Here is a 27,095-nt window from a genome sequence, read left to right as displayed (position 1 = left end):
TTTTCCCACGTTTCGTTTTACTTTCTTAAATTACACATTTCTAAAATTAACAAAAAAGCGTTGAAGAAGCAAATTTTCTACATATACTCAGTTTTTTTAAGGAAGGAAACTGTTCGTTGACATTAATACGGGCTTCAGAATAGAGACTTATATTTGAGACTTACTGCTTAAGTCGTAGTCTGAAAAGATCAGGTTGTGGCTAAGCCTAAAAATTTGGAGATTTATACTGGTTTCAGACCTAAGGAGGCCGGCTTCATACCTAAGGTTTAGCCCAGTTCCCGATAATCTGGAAATTCAAAATTGTAATCAATTTTATTGCTTTTTCAAAATTTAATGGATCACTTGCCTATGTTGTCCAATCTTAAGTGATAATTTTCCAAGAAATCTTGATTGACAAGGAATTAGAGAAGTTTAGCCATATGGCTTAGCCTTAGGTTTGAAGCCAGGATTAGCCAAATAGCTTAAACCTCTCTAACTGGTTGTTGGTCAAAGTTTTTGAGAAAATTTTGATTTAGGATTAAAAACTGAAAATATGTAAATGATCAATGAGATTTTCCAAAACCAGTCAAAGTGTTTGCTATTTTGGATTTTGAAATGTTCGGAAACTGGACTAAACATTTAGTCTAAAGACCATTTTAGCTGAGTCCTCGTTAAAACGAAGGTTTAGTGGCTTATAGATAATGACGTACCCTTGCAGTGACACAATGAAACATAAAATCCGTCATTACAGAGATGAAAAAAGAATTATACGCGTATTCAGGTAGTGTTTTATGATGTTTTATACGAAAAATTGATATACCAAAAAAGTGTAAAATAAAATTTCTCCATCAGACTCAAGAGAGAAATAATTTTATGCATAAACCTTTGAGAATGCACTTTGTTTATACAGTAGACTCTCTCAAATTGGGACATTTGGGACCGAAATGTCAGCCGAATTAGAAAGAAATTCGGGCGTCAAACTATTTGAAATACAACGATTTTTTGTTCATATGCATAGTTACATTAAGTTTACGTACTTATATTATTATTGTAAATATCATCAAAACTTCTTAATAATGTAAAGTCCCATCAGATCTAAGACAAACCGTGGCAAATTTAAGGATATCTGCTTCATTCGATAATCATAATCAAATTCGAGATATGTCAACAAACTTTTTTTCGAATTTAACTGCAGCCCGAATTAAAAAGTAGCCAGATCTTGAAAGAGCTGAATTAGCGAGAGTCTACTGTATTTTCAATACGTCAGAAATTAAGCACTAAGTCTCAATTATATTTGAAAAGGTTTCTGGCTCATGCTCAGTACCAACAAAGCCATCTTATACGGGCTTCAGACCTAAGGCTTAGCCATATGGCTTAACTGCTAGCTAACTGCTTTTTTATCACTCACGATTTTTTGGAAAAATCTACCTGAAAATTGGATTATTAAAGATAAATGACTTATTAGGCTATCAAAAAGGAACAAAATTGCTTGCTATTTAAGATTTTGAGACTTTCGTTAACTGGGCTAAGCCTCTACTCTGAAGACCGCTTTAGTGAGGAACTGGCATTAGTCTCAAGTTTGAAGTAGGCCTTAGGTACTTTCCGGTTTGATTTTTTTTATCTTGTCTTGGGGGAAGTGTGGCAGCTTTGAAATTAAAGTGGGGCAGCTTTGCAATTGAGCTTTTTCCCCTATTTTTAAATCGAATTGAGCCGTATCATGATGTAATTTAGCTTTGCAATTGGTTTGCTGAACTACACTCTCAGTCCCGGCATTAAATCCTTCGGGATTATGCACCTGACGGAATTATGCACATACAATTATGCAAGTTTGCCTACCATTGGGAGTCAATTTATGAAGTCATTTTTGAAATACGTCTGAATGTATATTATGTTGCGACGCGGGAAATTTGAAAACATTTTGCTACTTTTTCAGAATAAAACTTTAATTTCTTTCATTAAGGTAATTTTTTTTTAAATATTCTAACCATTTATTGAAGAACTCTGGTCAAAAGGTACTGTTTGTTAATGCATTTCTATTAAACGGTTGAATCTTTTTGTTTGAACTACTTTTACTCCGCGCGAAATTCGTTCTACGGCAGATTTATTCAAAAGAAAGCCCCTGATGGTATGCAAATTTTCTCGAGTGGAATGCCATTTCGCGCGTTTTTTCGGTCTTAAAAATGTGCATAATACCGGGATTGAGTGTAAATTATATTATAATGAAGTCCGGTTTTATTCAAAAATAGGAAAGAAAAGCCTAATTTCAAAGCTACCCAATTCACAGGTGCCCCATTTCCCTTAAGTCTACTTCAGTCAAAAAATTTAAAATAGACAAACCAGGGGCCTTTCGACATTTCATTTTTCCATAGGTTTTTGAATAGAAGCACTGAAGACAATTGGCAAGTTTTTTCCTAAAGAGAATTGACTTATCAGTCTGATATATTTCGAAATCGTGTATTAGAAGCTATCTAAAAATACATATTTCATAATGTTCGCCAAAATAATACAAGAACTATACAAGCAAATTTGTTTAGGTCGCGGTGCAATATCTGCAAAATTTTTACAAGGAAAAGTGAAAAATATCACTTTTTATTAGGCTTGATGGGCCCCTGAGACAAACCAATAACCAGCAATAAATTCAGTTGTGTCCAAAAAGGGACAGATAATCCTAACCGGCTTATGTAGGTGAGATTCTTAATGTGAGCTAACTCGGAATGCATGCAAATTCGATTTAGAGCTGAAGTTGGGGGACGCCATTCAGTAATCTTGAATCAAATTCGCGAAATTATACAAATTTTGTATTTAAACCAAAATATCAAAGATTTGGATGGAGTGACAGAAAAGTGATATATAGGTGAAATGTAGACCATAATGTTCTCTATAATTTTGCCGTAGAACTTGATCTCATCGATTAATCAGAAGCCGAGATAATCGAGGTTGTTTGTTTCTGAATTCGTTTTTTTTCGATCAGAGCGCCCCAAGTGATCATTTGATGAACTTCAACTATATCAAAGAATTGTTGTATTTTGTGAGACTTTCCATGTAAAACCCTATTTTAAGTGTCTTGGTCGAGAAGAGGTAGTCAAATTGGCATCTGAGTGGTTTCAAAGCGTTATTATGGGAAAAATCAATTTTTTCACACTTAAACGACAAAATCGGACAGATCGCATTATCTGATCGAAAAATGATGTATGGACGAAATATAGAGACAAATGTTCTCTACAATTATGTCGAAGTAATCATAAAAATCGGTTCAGCGACAGTCGAGATAATTGAGGTTATGTGATATTGAAATTGGTTTTTCGACTGTGGCGCCCCTGGTAATAACAACATTTTCCATACGAACTGATCTCAGTTTATCACTTATTTTTTAGTTACTTTTAATAAGTTTAACACGTGTAAATAAATATTATTTTGTTAGAGCAATTATTATTTTAATTATACTACAATTAAAATTCATATATGAAATTAATTGTTTTATTATTTCAAGGAGATTCTGATGCATATCATAAACAATTTACTTTACTTTGTGTTCTTTTTGTGATACTGCAAATACTGCATGTCAACCCTTCACTATTAGGTGAGATTCTTAATTTTGTGCAACTTGTAAAATTTTCAGCTGATAATCCTACGCAAAATTCCTTGCTTTTAAAGAAGGGCGAAATTGTTTATTTTTTCGGTTTTTTTCTATGTATATTATTTTAATAGCTTGTCCTTATATTCCGGAAAACGAGCTAAATGGGTCAAATTCCTTTAACTTAAAACTTTTCCCTATTTAAAATTGCCTTGAAGGGTTAAACACCGGTAATTAATAAGCTTACGTCTTGCTAGTTTATTAAAAGGAATAAAATTATACATTTAATTGTCGTGTGATCTTATATAAGTTCAAGTCATTTTCACTAGAACAATCAGTTTTGGGTGGTTTATCTAGAAATTTTGTAATAATCTTTTAAACAAAATGCAGCATAATTGTGCTCGATTTGTAGGCAAAGTGGCTGTTTTATCAGCATCAACAAATGGGTTAGTAATCTAATTAATTTGTGTCAAAACCGAGAGAAATCACCTGTATTATCCTACAGGATAGGCCTTGCTATAGCTAGAAGACTTGGCCAAGAGAAAGCCAAAGTAGTTGTTAGTTCAAGAAAATTGGGCAACGTTACGAGAGCTGTAGATATCCTTCAAAAGGAGAATATTGAAGCTATCGGAGTACAGTGTCATATATCTAATTCTGAAGAACGTGCTCAGCTAATTGAAAAGGCTGTTGATCATTTTGGTGGAATTGATGTTCTTGTGGTTAATGCTGGTGTTAATCCTCACATTGGGAGGATGTTGGATTGCCCAGAAGCCGCTTGGGATAAAAGCTTTGACGTCAATGTGAAAGGTGCATTTCTCTTAACCAAAGAGGTCATTCCGCTGATGAAAAAACGCAAAGGAGGAAACATTGTCTACATATCAACAATTAGTGCATACAAGGATACTTTCGTTAGTCCAAATCATTTTATTTTCAACTAAACTTGTCACGAATTTAAAGAAATCTGACTCGTTTATTTCACTTGAGTGAAGCACTTGGGTTGTTTGCGGATAAAATGATATTTTCGGTTAACAGCTAAATAGTATAAACAGAACAGACTAAAATCAAGTCCAGAATCAGTTTTAGTACAAGTTTATTTATAGCATATAAACTTAATCGATGAATTTCAGTTGCACGTTTAGAGGGAAGTGGGGTACCTTTGAATTGGGGCAGCTTTGAAATCGGTTCTTTTCTCTTATTTTTAAATGTAATTAGTCCTTATCATGATGTAATTTAGCTTCGCAATTGGTTTAATTTAAAAATAAGAGAAAAAGTCCAATTTCAAAGCTACCCCATTTTAAAGACGCTCCACTATGCCCTAATGGTAAATTTTTGAGAGCAGGCTACTGAAATTCCACTGTTCCTAGTCATTAATTGTTGCAAAAAGAACAAAAAACCGAATAAGACAAAAAGTGAGGTTAGGTTACTAATATTAACAGGTCAGTCAATAAGTCCGTAGGATAATTAAACAATTTTTTTGGTCAAATTCGATTTTACTTATCAAGAGAACACCGATATAACCCGTCAAATCATTGCTCTACCTGCCGATTTTACTCGGAAGTTTTTTGAATTTCAACGGTATATTCTAGTACATTCAGAGAAAATCTGCAGATTCTCGGCAGAAATTCTGCCGAAAATCTGCATAACCTCCATTACTTTACAAAAATATTGTTGATCTATGAAGAAACTGTAGAAGTTATAAAAAATGGTATGCTCTGCTTAACAAGCATTACCGAGTACACATTTTAGATAAGTAAAAAAAATGCGAGCAAAAATACTAATTTCTTAAAAATCGCCAATCGTATGATACAAAAACACGAAATTTTGGTCGACACTCTGTTTAAAGTTTTCACGTCACTATTCTCTACTTAGAACACAGCGTCGCAGAATTCTTTATTTTATATAAACACTGTGATATCACTAAGAATAACTCTATAGAATTTTGCAAACTTCAGTGAAAAATATTCCATCTTTTTTGACACAGCTGTCTGGAAAGTCTGGAATGTAGAAAAATCTACAGAAAATCGGCAAAATATCTACAGAAATTCGTCAGAGTATGCACCAGGATTCGTCAGAAAATCTGCAAAAATTTCTGTCGAATTTTGTCCCAAGCCCAAATAAAATTCGTAGGAATATCTACAGATTTCTCGGCAGATTTTCGGCAGAGGTGTAGATATTTTCTGCAGAAAATTTAAAGATATCTGACGAAATTATTTGACGGGAACGTTTTCAATGATTATCCAACTTTTTTATCCGGTCCAAAAATGAGTTTTTCAGAAACATTCCAAAATATTTCAGTTATTAGTTCGTTCTTTGAGTAAAAGTGCTAGTCAGTGAGCCATCTCTTCAGGTAATAATTCCTTGAGTTCTGGCCTGGCGAATATGGCGTCTGAAGGACCATTTCAAACACAACATCTTGCAATTTTGTTTCGTTTTTGATTTTTGGGTTCTGGACGAAAGTGTACAAATGCGGCAGCTGGTCCGAAAACCAAATTTAAATCATCCTAATTAATAGCGAAGAATCCGGATAACACTTATCTTAATTTACTTTGAGATATCGTTTTAATAATGTTTAGTTAAAAAACAGAACTCAAAATTGCAGACTCCATTTCCGTTATGCGTCCATCTTCGCCTGTTCTGAATGCTATCCAGTGGCAATTGTTCTAAGTATCGTCCATCCCGTCCGACCAGAAAATTTTCATTTTAGAATTTCAAATTTCAAATTTTCATTTAGGGTGAGTCAATTGAACTGCAACTATATTTATATCGTTATAACTTTGAAACCGTTTCGGACAGCATGCTCAAATTTTGTGTAAAGTTAATTTATTTTACATTGGTTACAACAGGGGCATGACGTTCCCTATGTTTCCCATATGTTTCTAGCGCGCCGAAAAAACTTTTGAGTTTATTAGCTGTTTTTTATCATTGTAAAGTGAATTAGCAAATAATAAAAAATACGAAATAAAAGCCGATTTAATATAGAATAGGCAACCAAAAACCCTAAAATGGCAACCTGTAGTTTTGGAGATATCTCGTGAAATGTGCATGAAAACAGGAAAAAATTACACTAAAACTGGTCGCATTTTCAGAGCTAATGTCACACCCCTGGGTTACAAGTCCATAAAAGCCTTTATGTTTTTTTGTGATTTTTTTATCCGTAATGGTATTCTAACATGATGGCACGATTGCTCAGATTCCAATGGTTATCTTAAGGTCCCTTCAAAACCTGAATGGGATTAAATCTTTGGAGTTTTGAAATATGTATAACTCGATACAGGGATAGTGCCACCATTATAAAACTCTAGGGTGGATGTCGAAAAAAAATTTCATCATTGTTAACCATTGTCCTTAAGGTGAAGTAACGAATTGAACGAAAACCGCGTTATGGCTGTAAAGAAACGGTCTCTGAAACTCACATAAAAATAATAACAAATAGTAATAGTAATAGTAAAATAATAGCAAATAACCATGAGACATATTTCCTTAAAAATTCCAAAAAGCATAAGATTTTATCGATGTTCAAGGAGAAGTTATGCTCGATTGGGTGAATGAATTGCTTCGCTTGGCCGTTACAGACCAATTGCCAAAGATCAGCTTCTCCTATGCGCAAAATTATCCAATTGAGCAATCCATGAATAAGTAAATTTTTTGTGTCTACCTAAAGAAAAAGTCATACAATAATATTAACATTTGAACGTCCACCGGAAGTCAAGGACCATAATTTTTATGGTATGGTCTTCCGCGATGTCAGATTTTCTCTTTGCTTTGGTATTTTTGAAGTATGGGGTCAAAATAAATATCAATATGTATCGGGAAATTGTTCTGGAAGAAGCTCTGAAGCCATGAGTACACAAAAAATCGGTTAGAAATAGTGGAGATTCTAATAAGCCGCGGAACCATTATAGAAATCGCGAGTCAAAGAAGATTGGCTAACAGCGTTTCATTATTGATTTCGAGCGCACGTTGGTCCCCACGATCAGCGAATGCAAATTCTCTCGACTTCTCCAAAAGGGGCATTTTGTTGGTCAATTTCATGACAAAAAATACCAGAATATCAATCCGTTGAAGGCAGCCCTTCGTCTTAATTGGGCTAACATGCCGGAGTCTCATCTTCGGGCAGCGTGCGATGCGTTCATTGATTAACACATGGCTATTATCCATTCCAAAGGTGATTTTATTCAAAATTTTAAATAGATTCTCAAATGTTGACTATTTTCTGACTTTTTCTCGTTTACGTCAATAAATTCCATTTTCAAATTAAAAAGAAAAATACAGCGCTGTATATCTGTAGACTACGAGCAGTAAAATACTGAGATTGGTTGCTTCAGCTGTAACATGAAAACCAAAATGTTTCGGTTTCTGTCAAATTTTGACAAATATCATTTGAAAGGTGGGTGATTCGATATTATTATTCCAGATTTTTTAAGATTAGCGGGATCTATGTGTCATCCTACGGACTTATTGAATGACCTGGTATCTGTTGTATTGAAACTTAACGTTTACATGCACAAGTTTAGTTCAAACAAATCTAAACCAATCGCTTAATCTTATATAAATTTTTAAATATTGAGGGTCTTGGTGCCTACGCCACAGCAAAATCTTGTTTGACACGCCTTGCTAAGACATTTGGTGCAGAGCTAGCTGATGACAACATTAGAGTAAATTGCATAGCTCCTGGACCGATTGATACGCTGTTTATGAAAGAGGTAACTGGAGAGCGCAATTAAAGGTATCTACACATTGGGAGCTTTTTTCGTCAAACATTTCCTTTTTGAAGGAAATCGTCTGCATTAGGTGGAAACGTCAAAATTCTATCAAAAATTCAATTTTTGACGAAAATTGCTCCCAATGTGTAGAGGCCTTAAGTTAATATCTCGTTCAAAACCAATTTTGGCTTGATTTCAGTATGGAAAGTTGGAATCTTTTCAACGAGTTCTGCAAAATGAAATACCTATGAAAAGATTTGGTCAACCTGAGGAAGTAGCTGGACCTGCAGCCTTTATTCTCTCAGATGACGCAAGTTACATAACAGGAGAGACAATTATTGTTTCAGGAGGAGTTACTACTCGCCACTGAAGTGTTCATAAAAAAACTTGAAATTAGCAGAAAAAAAACCAAAGGAAAAAATAAAGTGTTAATGTGTTGATAATGTTTTTCTTGAATATAAATTCTTTATAATATTTTTATTTGACTTCGCAAAGCTTTCTATCATATCGTCACAATTGTCGCAAAAGGGCCAATATTCGCTTAGTTAGAAGCCCCATGAAAAAAATATTTTATTGCCTCTGTACTTCCCTGACAGTGAAATTTATCAGCGCAAACTCTATTGGATCACTTTGAAAGAATTTTTGGGAGGCTTTAGTGAGAAATTCAACGAACGACCTTCACATGAGACCTTCAAATGCAATCGCGGATCTCATCGAACGAAAAACCCATTAATTTTTATTTTTCGTGTTTGCAGAACTTTCAGACGAGATTACTGTGCCTGATTTATAAATGGATTCTTTCTATTTTTCATCACTTTCACTGAAAGTGCGAGTTCACGGAAAACTCTGCGAAATTCCATGAAAATGACGTTGGGATTTAGCGATGAATTTCAATTTGAAAATAGATCGAGAGTGCGGAAAAAAGAACCCGATGATCGTGAAAATAGTTTTGGGATGAGAAAAAAAAGAGTGTATTAGAGAAGTCTATAAATAAAATTATATAAACTTGATCGCAAAAAATTTTTCCTCACCAAATGATAAACTTCCTCTATTTACACTTCCATTCACTTCCAAAATTCTCCTCTCTCTGTGGGGAATTTTCCGCAGGAGTTTTTTTTTTTCATTGAAAATTCACGATTTGTGGGTGGGATTCGCATTAATCTTTCTCCCGCGGGAAAAATTGTCTCGATTGAAAGGAAACTTTCCACGATGAAAAAGAAAGAAAATGGCAATGCGCAGTATTTTTTTTTCGTGATATTTTTGGTCGTATGATAAAATTTTCGATAAATTTGTCGCAAAAAAAAACGATCACCCAGTCTGTCTAAAATGTTAGAGCGACAGGGAACGTGGATGAGAATTTTCCTGTTCTTGTTGCTCGAACTCAGAGAAAAAAAACTATATAAAATATCTCGCTTTTGGTAGCTTTATCTCTGTTCTTGACCCCTTGAGAAGTCAAATTTTTGCATAATTTGGTATTGGAAATTCGGACAGCATAGTTTGGAATTTCGGACCAAATAATGTAGAATACGGACAACTCAGACACTTAGAACTTGAGAAATTAATTAAATTTAAGTAATTTTCAAAACTAAAAAAAACTGAAGACTTGCATAATTACTAGATTATTAAAATTCGAAATATCCGGGATTGTCCAGAATTCAGCGTACACTCAGTCCCGGAATTAAGTCTTTCGGGATTATGCACCTGACGGAATTATGCACATACAATTATGCAAGTTTGCCTACCATTGGGAGTCAATTTATGAAATCATTTTTAAAATACGCCTGAATGTATACTATGTTGCGACACGGGAAATTTGAAAACATTTTGCTACTTTTTCAGAATAATACTTTAATTTCTTTTATTAAAGTAAATTTTTTTAAATATTCTAACCATTTATTGAAGAACTCTGGCCAAAAGGTACTATTTGTTAATGCATTTCTATTAAACAGTTGAATCTTTTTGTTTGAAGAACTTTTACTCCGCGCGAAATTCGTTCTACGGCAGATTTATTCAAAAGAAAGCCCCTGCGGGTATGCAAATTTTCTCGATGCGTAATGCCATTTCGCGCATTTTTTTCGGTTCTGAAAATGTGCTTAATCCCGGGACTGAGTGTAGTCCGAAATTACAAATTTTACCTTATTAAGCTAGCCTTGGAAGGAATCCCTAGTAAAGCTATGCAAGATAGACCTCGGACATCTTCCTAATATGTTGAAGGAACGACAGGGGTTGGCTGCTAACTTGGCAGTTCTAGTCTAGGCCCACAATTTCGATCGGGATAAGCGGTTGAAAATGAATGAATGCCTACCTATAATCCAAACGCTTGAATATGTTGACTCAAATTGCTTCAGTATTTCGTAGGATACTTGGGGCTTTTCGGAAAAAGTCGTTCTATGGATTTACAAAACTATCGTGGGATCGGAAGTCTCATACGAAGCCGTGATTCGGTAACCGGGGCCAACACTATAACCGGCCATTGTTTGAAGAAACATCTGAATAAGATTGGCATCCAATGCGATCCAATGTGCAGAGGATGATATGAGACTGAGGAGACGGTCATACACCTTGTGTGTGACTGCCCCAGTTTGTGTAATTTCAGGCGGTACTGCTTGGTAAAGCGGTACTGCCTCTAAGTGAATTACTAAAGATATAGCCGGCCTGTTTGATGGAGATTATCCGCAGAACGGGCTGGTTTGACACATTCTGCCCTTAATAGGGCAAATTTTTTTCAGGATGCATAATGGACCCATAAAGGCCTCGGTGCAGCAGCCACCTTTGACCGCCCCCTTTTCTAAATCGAACGAATTATCTTTCTGGAGTTTATTCACTGGACTCTATCTTCCATGTTTTTTTTGGTTATTTTCGTTTTTTCTTTTTGGAATATTGAACCTAAAAATCCTATTCAATAGGTATTCCTGGAGTAATGTGTATTAAGATTGGGATCATTTGAAAGGTCTTGAAATTCTGATAAATTCTAAACCACTTTCAACCGTTTTTAAATAAGTTTTAAATCGATATCATTAAACATTAAATTAACAATACGCTTGGTCGCTTTTGTCATGGTTTTTGAATTATTTTTAAACTAGTTTAGATCAATAGCAATTCCGTATACATCCCAAAAACATCTGGGAGTCAATCACGAGTTCGAGCACTCCGCGAATTTTCCTTCACCATTGTTTTCATCGTGCAATAAATTCTATGAATAGACCGAAGAGGCCCCCAAAGAGACGCCATAAGATCACGAAAATGATGTTCCATTGTATTTTTATTTATTCCTCTTTGTGTCTTCGAAACCACACGTATTTTTCGGTGGTGAAGCACATTCAGTGGAATGCAGTGAAAATTGTGATGGATTCCCTGGCTTTTTGGATGCCCCTCAATCGCAGCCAGTGTCTATTTTTGGACAATTTTCATCTTTTCATGCTTGCCTCATTTGAGTAACTCCAAGAAATTACACACAATTTGTTCATATTTCATTAATATAGTGATTTCTCAATAAGAATAAACTTCTCAACTGACTCATCTCTGCAGCAAAAATAATCTTCAGCAAAAATTTTCCCACTTCCGGTCATTGAAGAGTTTCGCGCCAAAACAGAGAGTGATCGAGAGTTTGTGATCACGTTGAAAACTCACTTGCCAAAGGGCTCAGAAGCACTAAATATTGCACTTGCATCTAAATTTAACTATTTAATACTTAAATACTCAATCACCGACTCAACTTGACTCTCCCGAGACTTGTGATTAACTGAAGAGATGCATGATCATCTTGAGAAAACTTTCCTCTTGCGAGTCGGCGCTTCGGGAAAAGTAAAAGAAAATTGAGGAGGTGCAGAGAGTTTTTGCGGAATGCTCGAATATATGATTCGAATAGGAATTGTTCTAGTAAGATCACAGTAGTGGTTTCGAAATTGTTAACTCTTTGGAATTGGTATATGTCTGTAAATCAACTGAATTTATATTCCTTACACCAGGGGTGAGCAAAAACCGTTTGAAACCGAATAAACGTCAAAACTTCCGTCAAAATAGGTTTTTTTACTGTGGCAGCTGTGTATTACCCACCAAGGCATACAATCAAGAGAGAACAGTTTGAGGGTTTCTTTGGCAATTTTATAGGTTTATCGCTTCCGCAGAATTTAATGCTAAACATCCTTTTTGGGGTTCCCGTCTAATTAACACGAAGGGTAGGGAGCTTTATGAGGCAGCTAAAAACAAAAATTTGAATTTTTTGTCAATCGGAGAACCTACGTACTGGCCCACGTATACAAAAAAATTCCGGATCTTCTGGATTTTTGCTAATTAATCAATTGCTCAATACCTAGAAACCATTATTAAACCAGTTTAGACCTATGGGATCCAACTCTGGGGTGCTGCCGCCAAGATCAGTATAGATATTCTGCAAAGATTTCAAAATAAAGCACTGAGGTAAATCGCGGAAGCTCCCTGGTATGTGACGAATGACTAGCTCCATAAAGATCTCAAAATAGCGATGATAGCGATAGTCCAAGGTGAATTCGTGACTGCCAGCCAAAGATATAAGAGCAGACTTCTTAGGCATCCGAATGATCTCGCTGGTCGGTTGGCAATAGACGAAAAATCGAACAGAAGGCTCACAAGGGTGAGACCTTCAGACCTATTTCTGCTTTTATAGATTCTGGAATGAATGTAGGTTGATCCCTAAGATCAACCCGCAAGTCGCCTTTTTTCTCTAGTCCCTCATAGAGTTTATTGCACAACCTTTTGTATGTAATGTGCAGATTGCTTTAATAAAATAAATATTAAAAAAAAAGTTTGTCCAGGTATCGTTTTGACCATTAACGTACAATTTTCATTTGACGTTTCTTCGGTTTCAAACCGTTCTTGCTCACCTCTGCTTTATATTAAATCATTACAAACACCATTTATTTATATAGTGTAACTAACTAAGATAATAATTTGTTATCTAGAATTGAAATTAGAAAAGAGTATTAAGGAAAATATTATCAAAATCGACACAATGTCAAGCTTTCTATGCATTAGAGACAGACATACCGGCTTGAGCCGAAACGGCTTAGTGGGAAACTGACGGGAATGCAGTCTAATCATAATTTTGATTAAAATTACGTTAAGCCGTCTCTCGGCTAATGTTGTAGGTGTGTCGAATACGTAACTAACCAAGCTTGCTATTCCACAGCCTTGGTGAATTGAAGTAATTATAAGAATCCTTTCCTTGCATCAATTCGAATATTATTTCTGCAATATCAATAAACTAACCAATATCGACTACTTTGTGTATGATGGGTTAATTGCACTACAACTGTCCCTATTTAGAAAATCAAGCGAGTTTGAGCCTTAGAATTCATTCTTGAGATTACACTGCGAAGAACGCAGCATCATCCCACATCTTTTCCATCAGTGTAGCAATAATTTGTGAAATATTTTTGAAGATCACTCTTTCTGCCCAAGTCATGTTTCATCTGGCGCCGCCATCGATTTATTTTTCCACTCTTGACCACCATGACGCGGACATTTCTCAAGAGGGCACATCATTTTCCACCCAAAGTCTGTCGCTGAATTTTCCTGCAAATTTTCAACATGTTTTTTACATTATTTCTGTCACGTGAGAACAGTTTGCAAATCAAAGGGAAAAGTCTTTTCTTCAGTATCGATTCAACCCATAGAACTCAAAAAATTGACCCACAAATCTTATTCTGTGAGAAAGCATAAAAAGTAATCCAACTTGTGGCAATGTTGCACTAATTGAATTACTGAATCGACACCTATAAATACACTGGGAAGGCGAGTTGACAATTTAGTTACTCCTGTGCTTTACTTTTGGCGGAAAATTGTGACTCAAGAAGTGCCAGTTGGAATATTTTGGATTTTCACCAAAAAACCAATCACCCACTCTGGATACAATTTAAATTTTGAAGTGATTAGGTACTTATTTGTTGCAAAGATTGCGCATAAACTTGCCTATCTTCTTTGGGAAGAGCAATTTAGAATATTGTGCTTAAATTATTGTGTGGAAAAAAATTTTAAATATTCGGAAGTTATTCATAAAGCTATTTGGAAGTGATTCATAAAAGTGCAATTATACAGAAATATCCCTTTAAAATTGCAATTATTTAAACTATTTTACACAGAGAATTGCGAAATGCATAAAATTCTTTTTGCAGGAGAATTAAATTCATAATGTACACTCAGGAAAATTTGGAAATAACAATACAAGAATAAAATATAGGAGGGGAAAATTAAAACTCAAAAATCGGATTCTCTTAATTGCTAAAACATTCCAAAAAGCGAGGGGTATTATAATTCAAAATTTTTAAGGGAATTATAACAGATAGTCTGAGCATTCGCCAACTAGATAGAGTGTGTCCAAGAAAAAAGATAATTGAAAATCGATTTTGAAAGCTAATGGCTCCGGCACACCTTTTAGATCAGGAAATTTTCATGAAATCGAAATTCGAAACCTCTTTCTTTCTCACATGTTTCGAATATGGCTATCTCATTCTTTCGCATACCAAATTTGATTGAGCAAAATTGAATTTGGAGTGATGTTTAAAAGAAGAAGAAGAGTACGAGAGAATAAAATAGACATATGCGAAGCATGTGAGAAAGAAAGGGATTTGAATTTCGACTTTATGAAATTTTTCTGATCTAAAAGGTATGCCGGAGCCATAAGGAAAATAAGACATTTTTACTTCTCGTTGCGTCCACGTGGTTTCTGAACTCCTTTCTGTTCAAATTTCGAAATGTCTTGAATATAAACATGTGTCAGGGTACGTTTTCTTGTGCGTAAACGAGATTTCTTATAATTTCGTTCTAATATAATTTCCCTTAAAATCACTAAATAACATATATTAGCAGCCTCTTAGCGTGGTATTTCATAAATCTTCTCAATTCTTGTGTGAAAGTTTTCTTTTAAAATTCGATATTAAGTTTGAATATTTCGAAAATCAACGACATTTTGTGCAAATAGACTTCCATATACCTTTTAGTCAAAACACTATTAGAGAACCAAACACCAGCTGTGAATGCTCAGTATATGGGGACACATCTCAGGACCGAACCACTGAGGGAGATTTTCCAAGACACATATGTATAAGCCTAAGATAGCGGGTACATTTCGAAATACAGTGCCCGCTTCGTAATCCGGATGATTGGGAGACAATATGACAGATGGCCGCTTCGTAATCCAGTTTTAAAGAAGTTTAAGAGTTAATTAGAGAGTTCTATGCTATTATACTTCATTTATTAAACAAAAAACTCACAGAATAATTCATTTTCATTGCCGAATACTCGTGCATACATAACCTCAAAATGATTTTAAATGTAACCGTCGATAACTCGTCCGGATTACGGCGATCAGGAATAGAGAGCGGGCACTGTAACACCAGAAATTACTCTTTCTTGCACCAGACACTGAGGAAGGCTTGAAGCCCGAGTCAAAAGCTTTGAGAAAACCCGATTTTTTCTTAGGTGTACCGTCTTCCGGACTCTTACCGGAATTGATAATATTTAAATGGCTCATCGGAAACATACATACAAAAACGACATTACACCGTTTAAAATAGGGTTTAGCACTAAAAGTTATATTTGTCTTATCATTGAAAATTTTTGGCGATCTATAGAAATGCTTTGATTAGAAATACTTTGGATTCATTTAAGTATTCCCTGACAGGGGATTCTGTAAGAGTATGACAATGTCATATGATAAATTTAAATTTTTTATATAGTAAATTCGGAAGAAGTTAAAATCCGACTTTTATAAGATACTTAGTGCTTCACAGAGCTAGTTTACAATGGCCATTAGATGCTAACTGGGCTTTAATGTTGTCTAGGAGGGGAATTCTGTAACGTTCTGGCAATGCCATATGACAAATTGGGTTTGAATCTTAGGAGAGCTTTTTCGAAAATGCGATTCTGTAGCCGTGACATTGCCATTTCAGCTCACGTGGCATTGTCAGAAGTCACATATTTGAGATTTCTGGCAGTTCAAATGACAATGGATTTTGTTAAACAAATCATCCAAGACAGACTATATTTGCATAATATCACTAAATAAAGGCATTTAATTAAAAAATCAGTTAGGGTAAGTGTGCCAAATTTCGGTATAGTTGCATGCAAGCGACAAAGTCTCAAGTTTGAAATGTAATATTTTTAATATAAATTGAATATTTTTGTTACTCTTATATTAGGAGTGTTGCTTGGAACCTCGCAGACAGTTTATCATTTTTATTTTCTCTAAAAACTTTCTTAATACATTTTAAATTGAATAAAAATGTAGACATAGCATTGGTGGCCTATTTCGGCCACCTTCATTCTCATAGTTCCTTGCCCTTCCAGAATTCTTTCAATGTCTTTTTCAGATTATCTTGCTCGTCGAAGCGACATTTTTTGTTATTTTTTTGCATTGTACAATCTCAAGAGTATCTAAAAACTAAAAATTCATGGAAATTCGAGGAACAAAAAATATGGCCGAAATTGCAAGCTGGCCGGAATTTGGCACACTTACCCTAATTGCAATTTCGAACTCATATGATATGACAAAAAAAGCTCGATTAGCATTGTTAGGTTTCGAACTCACGCGTGATAATGCCACGAAAATTACAGAATTCCCCTACAGAATTCACCATTAAAAATTGTCATATGACATTGTCATATAGTTACAGAATTCCCCTACTGGTTTATTTTTATTACGACTCTGTATATGAGTACAAAAATTTTCTGGATCAAGTTAATAAATTACCTCACATAAACGATTGAAATGCTCTGAAATATTTATACAGAATTTATAGGTATATGGTCCAGTAATTTTGTTTTTCTCGAATCTGTTGTAAATCTTCTGGGATGGAAAATGGAAATCAAGACAAATATATTTTTGGTGTCTTTTTCCCTGAGTGTAATACCAATTTTAATGTGAAGAATGAGGAATTTTTGTATCTCCGAGAATTTTTGCACTATGAATTCCTTCTTGAATTTTCGAATCAGGCTCAAGAATCCCATGTTCCACAATGGATTGCCTTTTTGCCAATCCGCAGCATGTTGGGAATATTTCTCTAAATTTTTTTTTTGGGTAAATCTCTATAGGTTTCCCACTCAATCCGCTTGATCTCGCGAAGAAGCATCTTCATACGTGGTTGGGGACCATTTAACACCAATTTGACCTTTTCCCCGACTTCTAGCATCCCAGACAAAAAAAGGACTATTTGTCCTGAGGGCGGATTTTCTGGGTAAATATTTATGCTGGAGAGATCCTGCGGATAAAAGGGGATAGTCCTTACTGACTTTTTTGAAATTCCTTCGTGTTTTTCTTTAATTTGCGCGCCAGCACATCAAAAGGGGCGGGCAAAGGGCTTGAGAACAAGTGTTTGAGGATGTAGGAGGACTTTTTCACGGGGAAATACGCTAAAGAGGATAATCCGGGGGGTTGAACAAGGGAGAGAATCAGTGTGGAAAATCGGCGGAAAAATGGGAAATGATAGAAAGGATTCTGAATCGGTGAGTTTTTTTTCCACCTTGTTTCTCTCTTTGTTATCCTCAACAATTTGCATCCGTTTTCTCGTTTGCTGACTTCCTCCTCAACTTCAGGTGAGTGTTGACATGGACACTTCACCGTCACCAGTGCCAGGAATTGGCAATTTGACTGGTACCATGTCTCTGGATTTACCCAAACCCCTGACAATTGATGAGAAAAAATTCCTTTTGGCTGTAGAAAGGGGTGATTTGGCCAACGTGAGGAGGTTTGTTTGACTTTTTCCTATACACCTTCAATCCGAATTATCCAGAAAAGACATCCCTTCTCATCCTACTCAGGATGCTCCAGAAGGCCGCCCGAAAGCACCATTTTAACATCAACTGCATGGATTCACTGGGAAGGGGTGCTCTCACCTTGGCTATTGATGGTGAGAATCTGGAGATGGTGGAGCTACTTGTGATAATGGGTGTTGAAACAAGAGATGCTCTCCTTCAGGCCATCAATGCGGAATTCGTAGAAGCAGTAGAGCTTCTGCTAGAACATGAGGAGCTCATTCACAAAGATGGTGAACCCTACGTAAGTAATTCAATTTAAATCCCAACTTTCTTCATTGCGGAACAAGTCTCTCCATTGTTTCTATTAATTCTTAATCACTGGAGAATTTACTTAGCTGCAACTTCCGTATTTCATAACAAGATATTTCCTCCTATCTCTTCTATAGAATCTTCCATAAAGGATTCACAGCATATGTAAGAGATACATAAGCTAATTCTCGCAGAGATTCATTTGTACCCAAGTAGCAAATTGTGACCCGAATGGGGTGATTAAAATCATTGAAATCGTAATTTATTTCATTTTTCACTAACCCTATGATGCCCTTAGGCTGTTTGCCGTCTTGGGCCAATTTGAATGAATACTAAAGATTTTTAACAAACTCTTTTTTATAAAAACGTTCTTCTAGCCAAACCTAACTTTGACTGAATTTGGCTTGCTTCTAAATATTGATTAAGCGTTTATTAACTAACAAATTTTTACTTATCTAAATTTTAATTATAATAATTTTATTCAAACTACACATTTTCCCCCTTATCATACGTCTGCCGCCATCTTAGCGTTTTTGACCAGCCTCCGAAGCCAAACGGAAGAAATGCTTCATCATTGACTGTGTAATCTTTGAAAAAATTGCTTCAATTTGAAGAAGGTCCATATCGGGACCGTAAGCTCTGGACAAGACCAAAAAAGTGTTTTCCTCTTAGTATGTTCACTTTTCCACTGGCAAACACCGGATACACTCCCTATGAAGCCCCCATTGTTCCTGATGTGGTCAGAAACTTTTATTCTGAGACAGTTGAGCTTCGAGGATATTATATAGCAATTCAATATTTATTAAGAATAACAGAAAAAAAAAACTGTCTTGCCAACCTGTCGTGCTAACATGAGACCACTCGGACTCCCATTACTACACAGAAAAAAATTATTTAGTAAAATTGTTCGTAAATGTTTGCGAATTCCTACTGGGGACTTACGAAATGGTCGTAAATCGTCCTCTAAAATGTACTTAAAAGTCTCTACAGAGTTTTATTTTTTTCATAAACATTTAACATTTAACATTTAAATTTGTAATAATTTTTATTAACTTGAACTGAACTCAGAGATGTCACCCGAATTTTTATAATAAATTCAGACATCTCTTACCTTGAACATTGTTCTCTTTTTGCTTTCCTTGGGCTATGGCATGTTTTGTATGTAACAATTGATAAATTTGAATTTGATTATCCTACGTAATGTAGTTCAATATTAAAACATTGTAATTTTTGTAAATTTATTCATCCTATGGATGTTTGGCATATACAAACTATGAAAGAGCTTTTCCACCGTTTTGCTCTGGAGGTTGGTTACCAACGCTAAGACGGCGGTGGACGCTAAAAAATTAACTACAACCTACCCACATCAAAATTATCAATGTTGCAAAATAATCTTGGATGTATGATAATGCTTAGGTGCAATAAATAATAACAATAATAATTTTTCGTAACATAATCACTTAACGAGAATTTTCTCTTCTTTTATAAACATTTGTTAATAAATGGTCGTAAACAGATAGCAAAATGTTTGCAAAATTTTGTCATTTGTTCGTGAAGTTTGATACAAAAATTATTTTATTCTCCTGATTCCATTCTGTACATCCTTGAAAATTCTTGTCCTCAGTCCTATCCCAGCTTTTCCTTCTTTCCTTCCATGGTCCTTCCGGGGTTAGGAACTATGTCCCATACGCTCTTGTGTCCTCCAGCGTAGGCACTCCATCGGGCGGCGATTGGGTGCGTGGGATTTGGTATCACAGTACAGGGCGTTCCGGTTTAAATGAAATCGGATTGCAAGAATTTCAAAAAAAAAAATGCCTACTATTTGGAACTCATTTATAAAATAATTTTCGATATTCCCCTAAATATATGCAAATATTTTATCACGTGGTTAATTTGAAATGCATTTCTTATGAACCGTTAGCGCTAAAAACAGTACGAAAAATTGGCGCCGATTTTCCTTATCTTATTACAAAGATATCTTCTGTGGGTCTGCAAATTTTCTGTGTCACTGGAGTGAATTTGCGGGCTTTTTTCGGCCCGGGAATTCCTTTCAAGGCGGAACTGCCAGTAGAATGGCTTGGAGACTGTTTAGGCAGCTCTTGAGCATGAGCTGCACCTTTAGTGGTTCAAAACGTTGGTAGCTGTGGTGCTGGCGGTAGCTTTGGGTGGCTGACGGCGGAGGATACGCGGAGGCGATGTTTCCTCCACAACGATCCATGGCTGGGCAAATTTTCTTCTCTGATCTGTTTAAAAATTCCATCAATTCTCTGCGTAAGCGACTCTTTAGGGCGCTGAAACTTTACGAACTTTACTAAACTAAACTTTTTACGAACTTTTTGTGGATTATATGGTTTACGAGCATATCATAATTCCCCAGTAAGAAATCACAAACATTAACGAACTATTGTACAAAAAGTCCTATCAATAATTAATAAACTAAAACTAAAGCTTAAAGTAATTGAAACAACAACATAAAAAATTAAAATAAAATATTTAAAATCGGCCGCGATATATCGAGATAAAGCGAAAATACACAGATCAAATGTTACACAGATTTACGTAAAACTGACGACTGTATATCGCAACTCAAGTTACCATATTGTAAGTTTTATTATGTTAATACGTAAATAGTGTAAATTGTTCTGCACTTTAGGAGTGCTACATGCGAGTACATAAATTAGTTATTACTTTCTGTATAAAATAATTGAAACTTACTAGATTTTGCCACTTGGGTACTTTAAAAGAAATCTATATTTCACAACTTCCTTTCTTATTTCAAACGGGGAGGAAGTCGTATTACGAAGGAATTTGATTTAAAATTCGCTTATTACATGTTCTTCGATAATAACTCTAATCACTTCATTTACACTTGATGATAAATACTTTAACCGTCGTAAAAATGACGAGACTGAATCGCCTGAATACAACTAAAGCAAGATTTATATCCTTTCTGGAAGGTTTTTTGTTTTGATAAGAACTTTCTCTTATTAAATCTTGTAGTTGTTGATTAATCTTGGAATTGTATCGCTTTTAACGCTTATAGCACTTATCTATGTCTTCCTCATAATATTATTTTCTCTTGAGCTTCCGATTGACTTCCTAAAGCTCATGACTTCTTAAACAAGTTATTTCCACTCGAAGGAAAAATGTCTGAAGCGTTTTTGTTGTTCCCTACCTTCTCTACGGTGAGAGCAATTTATAGGGAAGAGGATCGAAGTCAGAGTTCCAATAGTAGTCCTCTATCCAGGGATGTTTTGACAAGCTCATTTTCCGAGCTTTCCAATTTTTCGCAGAGTTGGCAAAAAGTGGACATCAATACGGCTATGTTTACACCGGACATCACACCCTTGACCTTAGCTGCCCATCGCAATAATTACGAAATCTTGAAGATTTTGCTTGATCGAGGAGCGACAATCCCTGCTCCGCATGATGTAAAGTGCGGCTGTGACGATTGTATCAGGCTTTCGTCTGAGGATTCTCTAAGACATTCACTGTCCCGCGTGAATGAATACAAAGCCCTGGCCAGTCCCAGCCTGATGGCTCTTAGTTCCACAGATCCTTTGCTTACTGCCTTCCAGCTGTCCTGGGAGCTTCGAAATCTAGCCATGGCTGAGCAGGAGTGTAAATCCGACTATGTAGAATTGAGGAGGCAGTGTCAACAGTTTGCTGTTGATCTCCTGGATCAATCTCGTAGCAGTCAGGAACTGGCTATTATTTTGAATCATGATCCTGATTCTCCGCCCTATATGGATGGTGATCATATGAAACTGGCCAGACTTGAGCTTGCCATTGACTACAAACAGAAGAAATTTGTAGCTCATCCCAATATCCAGCAACTCCTGGCAGCACTCTGGTATGAAGGTGTTCCTGGATTCCGACGCAAGTCTGCGATGCAGAAGATGACTATTTGCGTGCGAGTGGCTCTGCTTTTCCCCCTGTACTGTGCTCTGTACATGGTAGCACCCACTTGTTCAACGGGAGAACTCATGAGGAAACCTTTCATGAAGTTCTTGATCCATGCTTCTTCGTATCTATTCTTTTTGTGTAAGTTGGTTTGGGTGTTCTTCATACGAAATGGTTAATAAATTTTTGTCATTTTCCGGGAAGTTCTCTTGATTCTGGTGTCTCAGCGAGCTGAAGTGCAGGTGATCCTTCTTTTTGGCACAGAGAGTATGCGTCGAGCTCTCGAGGAGGAACTGATGAGGCAACGTGGCAATGGTCCGACTTATCTCGAGCTTCTTGTTGTGGTTTATGTGCTGGGATTCATCTGGGAAGAGACTCAGGAGATCTTCGCAGAGGGCATGCGAAGCTACCTTCGGAATATGTGGAATTTTATTGACTTCATGAGGAACTTCCTTTACTGCTTGGTTGCCTGTCTGAGAGTATTTGCCTACATCCAACAGAACAGTGAGATCAGCAAAGATCCCAGCACTGCGTACATTGCGCGGGAGCACTGGGATGACTTCGATCCTCAGCTTATTGCTGAGGGACTTTTTGCTGCGGCAAATATCTTCTCAGCACTGAAGTTGGTGCATCTGTTTTCGATAAATCCCCATCTGGGACCTCTTCAGATCTCTCTGGGCAGGATGGTGATAGACATTGTCAAGTTCTTCTTCATCTACTCCCTTGTACTCTTTGCCTTTGCTTGTGGCCTCAATCAGCTGCTGTGGTACTTTGCTGATCTCGAGAAGAAGAAGTGCTACTCACTTCCTGGAGGTCTTCCGGACTGGAACGCCCATTCAGATTCTTGCATGAAGTGGCGAAGATTTGGCAAGTAAGTAAGAGATACACCCTGTAGTGAAATTCTTTTCAAGTGCGGAGACTTTCCCATCTCAGCAGAATGATTTGTGGGGACAAATTGGTGAAATTGTTTCGGGAGATTTCCGCTGAAGGACAATTTTTCGCGCGGGAGACGAATAAAAATTGCACGTTGGAAATTGCTGGAATTTCATTCAGCACATTAAATCCGCTCCATTCTCACGCTATAGCCACGCGAAATGGGATGTTAAGGGTGGGAAATTGCATTTTACACCTGGGACATTTTCCACAGACTTTTTTTCTCCTCCCGCACAGTCTCTTTGAATCATCCCAGTCGCTGTTCTGGGCCAGTTTTGGAATGGTGGAACTCGAAACGTTTGAATTGGCCGGCATAAAGTCCTATACACGCTTCTGGGGTCTCCTCATGTTTGGCTCATACAGTGTCATCAATGTGATTGTCCTCCTGAATCTCCTTATTGCCATGATGTCCAATTCCTATGCTATGATTGACGAACATTCAGATACTGAGTGGAAGTTTGCAAGAACCAAGCTCTGGATGAGCTACTTTGAGGATAGCTCAACTCTACCACCGCCTTTTAACATTTTCCCCACTATGAAGCTCCTCATGCGACTCTGTGGACGTTCCAAGAAGAAGAGGGTAATTGAGAGGAAGTCCACAATTAGGAGGAATCAGGAGAAGGAGCGGGAACACAGATATACTAGCGTCATTCGGGCTCTGGTCTGGCGATATGTCTCGGCAATGCACAGGAAGTGCGAAGAGGACACTGTGACGGAGGATGATATCAATGAGGTGAGTGATGAGGGTAATTCCAGGAAGTCCTCAAAAATGCAAATTAATCTTTCCCCCGCAGGTCAAAATGGAGATTTCAGCAATGCGTTATGAATTGATTGAAGTTCTGGGACGCAATGGCATGGACGTGTCAATTGTGGAGCGCAAAGAGAAGACTGTTTTGGCCAAGAGAATGAAGGTGTGGGAGAGGCGTCTTATGAAAGATTTCCATGTGGCTCCTGTAGGTACCGAAGCAGAAGAAGAAGCCCCGGAGGAGCCACCAGCTGGTCCAGAAACTGGTCTGGCTAAATTCCGACGGGTAGCCCGGCAAGTAGCCAGTTCCTCCACGGCTCACAAATGGGGCCAAGTTATCCAGGATGTTGGGATTCAGACCAATTCGCAAATTGGACGCTGTCGCAACCGGGAGAGCTTCAAGAATCAGCAGAATCTCCTGCGTGCCATGGAGGAGGCCAGAAAACTCGTGGAGCGGAGTCCTCTGCATCGGAGTGGAAGTGTTTCTCCGGTTGAGATTGTGGATCCCACAGCTAATACTCTGATGGAGCTGCTGAAGAATATCAAGGAGGAAATTAATGAGATATCGCCAATGAATACCCTGAAGCCTTCGAAGGATGGAAAGAGTCGATCGACTTCTCCTGCTCAGCTTATTAGTGAATTATCGAAGAGCCCTAAGCCTGCGAAAATTGCAGAAATATCAAAGATGCCTGCTCCAAATATCCCGGAAATTGTTTCTCCACCTCCCAGATCTGAGACTTCTCCACCTTCTGTCAGTTCTCCACCGAGTGTTACTTCCCCACCGAGAATTACGTCCCCACCGCCTGAGATCTTGGTTACCTGTCCAGATAATGTGACAAGCTCAGACACTCTGATTGACATCGACGAGCCTCAGAATCCGTATAAAGTGATAAAGAGGAAAGCTCCAACTGCTGGCGATATTGCTGTATCTCGTCCTGTAGCAGCTAAACCATCTCCCAGACAAGGAATGATTCCACCGCCTCCGTCAAAAACTGAGCCTGCTCCCTCACCTGTGACTGTGACACAGTCGCCTCCAAAGAAAGATTCTCCACCGGCTGTCCAGGAACCCCGAAGAAGCAGTATTGCATCGTCGTCTGGGAAAGTTCCTTCATCTCCGAAGAAGGAGTCCCCACCTGTAATCCCAGAACCCCCACCGACTCCTCGAAGGACCAGTGTCACTTCAGTTTCCGGGAAAGTTCCAGATTCAGGAACACTGACGCTGGATCCTGGAGTTTCTGGTAGCAGGGAGAAGCTAGTGCCTGAAAAATCTGCTGGAGAACCCTCAGCAGACGCCAATAAAGCTGCCTCTTCGCCTCCGCCTTGCTTAAGACCCATCAAACGCATTGAAGAAGTGAAAACCATCAAGAGACAGCCCAAAGAAGGATGGCTCTAGTCCAGGTTAGACGTTTCTTTCGAACCCTTTTCATTGTTTTTGCACGAGGAAATAGTTGACTCCCTTCTCTGTTCAGTAATAACCTTTCGAAGAACCAAAGTTACTCCATGATATGTTTAAAGACGAGAAGGTTGCAGAGGACTAACTGATGGTTTATTGAACCACAAAATTTATAATAACTCATACATTGACATTCCATATGATAATGCAACTGTTATACTGTCAACTCATTAGCGTTATTGAACACTTCACTCCAAAGCCAAGCCAAATCTGAGGGTCAATTTTTGAAATTCTCACTCGCACCCGCGAGCTCTTTAGTGGCCGAGAGAAATTGACTCGCACACCCCGGAAATTCTTGAGTACGTGCAACGAGTACTTTATGTTATAAAGAAGTCGTTACAGAAGGATTTGAATCTACAGGGTGTGCGAGTGGATTTCTCTCGGCCACTAAAGAGCTCGCGGGTGCGAGTGAGAGTTTCAAAAATCGGGCCTCTGTTCGAAAATCTACCGGAAGCCTTAAAGTGCAAGTTCACGTACTCGCCGCTTTGGCGTTGATTGTTCTGCCATTTCGAATTTCGATATTCCTGACACTTCAATTGTAAAAATGCCAACAACAGTGTATAAATTTGCTGCAAAAGTGAATTTTTGTACAGTTTTGTGGAATTTCAACATGGCAGAACGTTTTAATTGCAATATTATTCAAATAAATGTCCTTTTCATGAACTTACTTAATTTTGTGAAACTTGTCAGTTTAAAAGTTCGAACTTCCAACGGGTTTTAAGTAAGTTCTCTCTGACAGTTCAACCGGAGAGAGCTCTCAAATCGGGAAAGTTATTACTGAACGATAGGATTAAGTACCGCCCAAAGTTTATTTAAGCCACGCCCCCTGAAGTTTAATATTGACATTGTTTGCCTCCGGAACCTCCGGAACTTGAAAATCTCTACAAAAATTTGGACGATTTTCCTCCATCGATTTGCAAATTAATACCAATAGCTTTCTCTTTCGAAAAATGGAAGAGTTAAAAGTTTTTCAGTGATTAACGATCCCAAGAATATTGCTAACTTCAGCAGATTCTCTGCACTTCCATCAATATTCCTGCTCGTGGTGTTCACAAGTAAAGATTTGCATTCTTTTCATCACTCATCTCCATCAATTGTGATTAAATTGTGAGAAGCAGTGTTTTCCCCTTAGTTTTTCCTCAGAGTCTCTAAAATAAACGTGCCACTGATGCTTTCCTGGCGTCCATTACTCCTCTGATTATTTGTTCATGTCAGCAATTTATAATGGTTAATTCAATTAATATTGTAACTAAGTGCGATGAAGATTCTCCCTGAAAACACGTCAATTTTTCGAAATGGTTTCCTTGATGGAAAATATCATATATTTTAGCATCGAGAAGCGTATGATGGGTATTAAATTTGAATAAATGGAAGGCGGAGGAAATAATAAAATAAGAAATTTATGAATTTATGTAAAAAAAAAACTGGGTAAATTTAAATAAAAATTCATATTTTGAGGCTTTCACCATTCACAGCATTCACAGAATAAAATGTGTATAAAGATGCGATGATACATTTTCAACGGGGTGTAAATCCTTTATGGAATATAATCCAACATCCATCTATTGAGCTCCACAGGCATTCCTTCAAGGGGGATTGGAAGGTTTTTCACACTCGTTAAAGTTTCATGGATTGTCGTGGCAAAATTTTCCTCAATTTTTTTTTTGCCACAGGAATTGAGTGATTTTCTGGCGATATTCCCCTTTTAAAAAATTCATCTTTATACTCAAGGTTTCAATTTTTGGGGATTTTACTGGAATTGAA

The 27,095-nt window shown here is 37.1% G+C and overlaps 3 protein-coding genes across 5 annotated transcripts in view; 2 read left to right on the top strand and 1 right to left on the bottom strand.

Annotated features, from left to right (window-relative positions):
• Window positions 1-12,000, bottom strand: part of LOC129803731 (uncharacterized) — a 36,805-nt gene extending 24,805 nt beyond the window's left edge. The window contains exon 1 of one of the 2 annotated variants that reach the window (XM_055850488.1): window positions 11,773-12,000. The gene's annotated coding sequence lies outside the window, so the exon portion shown is untranslated. The remainder of the gene's footprint in view (window positions 1-11,772) is intronic. The other variant, XM_055850487.1, reaches the window with a different exon arrangement.
• Window positions 3,637-8,703, top strand: LOC129803733 (dehydrogenase/reductase SDR family member 4-like). Its single transcript, XM_055850491.1, has 4 exons — window positions 3,637-3,999; window positions 4,059-4,461; window positions 8,122-8,256; window positions 8,456-8,703. Exons 1-4 carry the CDS (start codon window positions 3,938-3,940, stop codon window positions 8,624-8,626), a joined length of 771 nt encoding a protein of 256 aa, XP_055706466.1. The 5' UTR covers window positions 3,637-3,937; the 3' UTR covers window positions 8,627-8,703.
• A 2,067-nt stretch (window positions 12,001-14,067) lies between the features above and the next one.
• LOC129803729 (transient-receptor-potential-like protein) lies at window positions 14,068-26,806 on the top strand. Of its 2 annotated transcripts, none has more exons than XM_055850482.1 (9): window positions 14,068-14,169; window positions 17,421-17,468; window positions 17,567-17,736; window positions 17,827-17,978; window positions 18,052-18,289; window positions 21,591-22,341; window positions 22,405-23,071; window positions 23,371-23,866; window positions 23,928-26,806. In XM_055850482.1, exons 3-9 carry the CDS (start codon window positions 17,707-17,709, stop codon window positions 25,269-25,271), a joined length of 3,678 nt encoding a protein of 1,225 aa, XP_055706457.1. In that variant the 5' UTR covers window positions 14,068-14,169; window positions 17,421-17,468; window positions 17,567-17,706; the 3' UTR covers window positions 25,272-26,806. The 2 variants fall into 2 exon arrangements, with proteins under 2 accessions (XP_055706457.1, XP_055706456.1); XM_055850481.1 differs by having other exon boundaries at window positions 17,326-17,468.
• The last annotated feature ends 289 nt before the right edge of the window (window positions 26,807-27,095 follow it).

The sequence above is a fragment of the Phlebotomus papatasi genome, chromosome 2, assembly GCF_024763615.1.
Source record: "Phlebotomus papatasi isolate M1 chromosome 2, Ppap_2.1, whole genome shotgun sequence".
In the NCBI taxonomy this organism is placed as follows: Eukaryota; Metazoa; Arthropoda; class Insecta; order Diptera; family Psychodidae; genus Phlebotomus; species Phlebotomus papatasi.
The sequence above is the reverse complement of the archived record's forward strand: the minus strand, read 5'-3'. Positions and strand labels throughout refer to the sequence as shown.

What these genes read in the sequence shown, in the direction of transcription:
- LOC129803733 (XM_055850491.1), top strand. Translation starts at nt 3,938, where the DNA reads ATGCAGCATAATTGTGCTCGATTTGTAGGCAAAGTGGCTGTTTTATCA. An exon ending in TTATCAGCATCAACAAATGG is followed by an intron (nt 4,000 to 4,058) that starts GTTAGTAATCTA and finishes ATTATCCTACAG; the next exon opens with GATAGGCCTTGCTATAGCTA. An exon ending in GTGCATACAAGGATACTTTC is followed by an intron (nt 4,462 to 8,121) that starts GTTAGTCCAAAT and finishes TTAAATATTGAG; the next exon opens with GGTCTTGGTGCCTACGCCAC.
- LOC129803729 (XM_055850482.1), top strand. Translation starts at nt 17,707, where the DNA reads ATGGGAAATGATAGAAAGGATTCTGAATCG. An exon ending in ATAGAAAGGATTCTGAATCG is followed by an intron (nt 17,737 to 17,826) that starts GTGAGTTTTTTT and finishes CCTCAACTTCAG; the next exon opens with GTGAGTGTTGACATGGACAC. An exon ending in AAGTGGCGAAGATTTGGCAA is followed by an intron (nt 23,072 to 23,370) that starts GTAAGTAAGAGA and finishes CCTCCCGCACAG; the next exon opens with TCTCTTTGAATCATCCCAGT.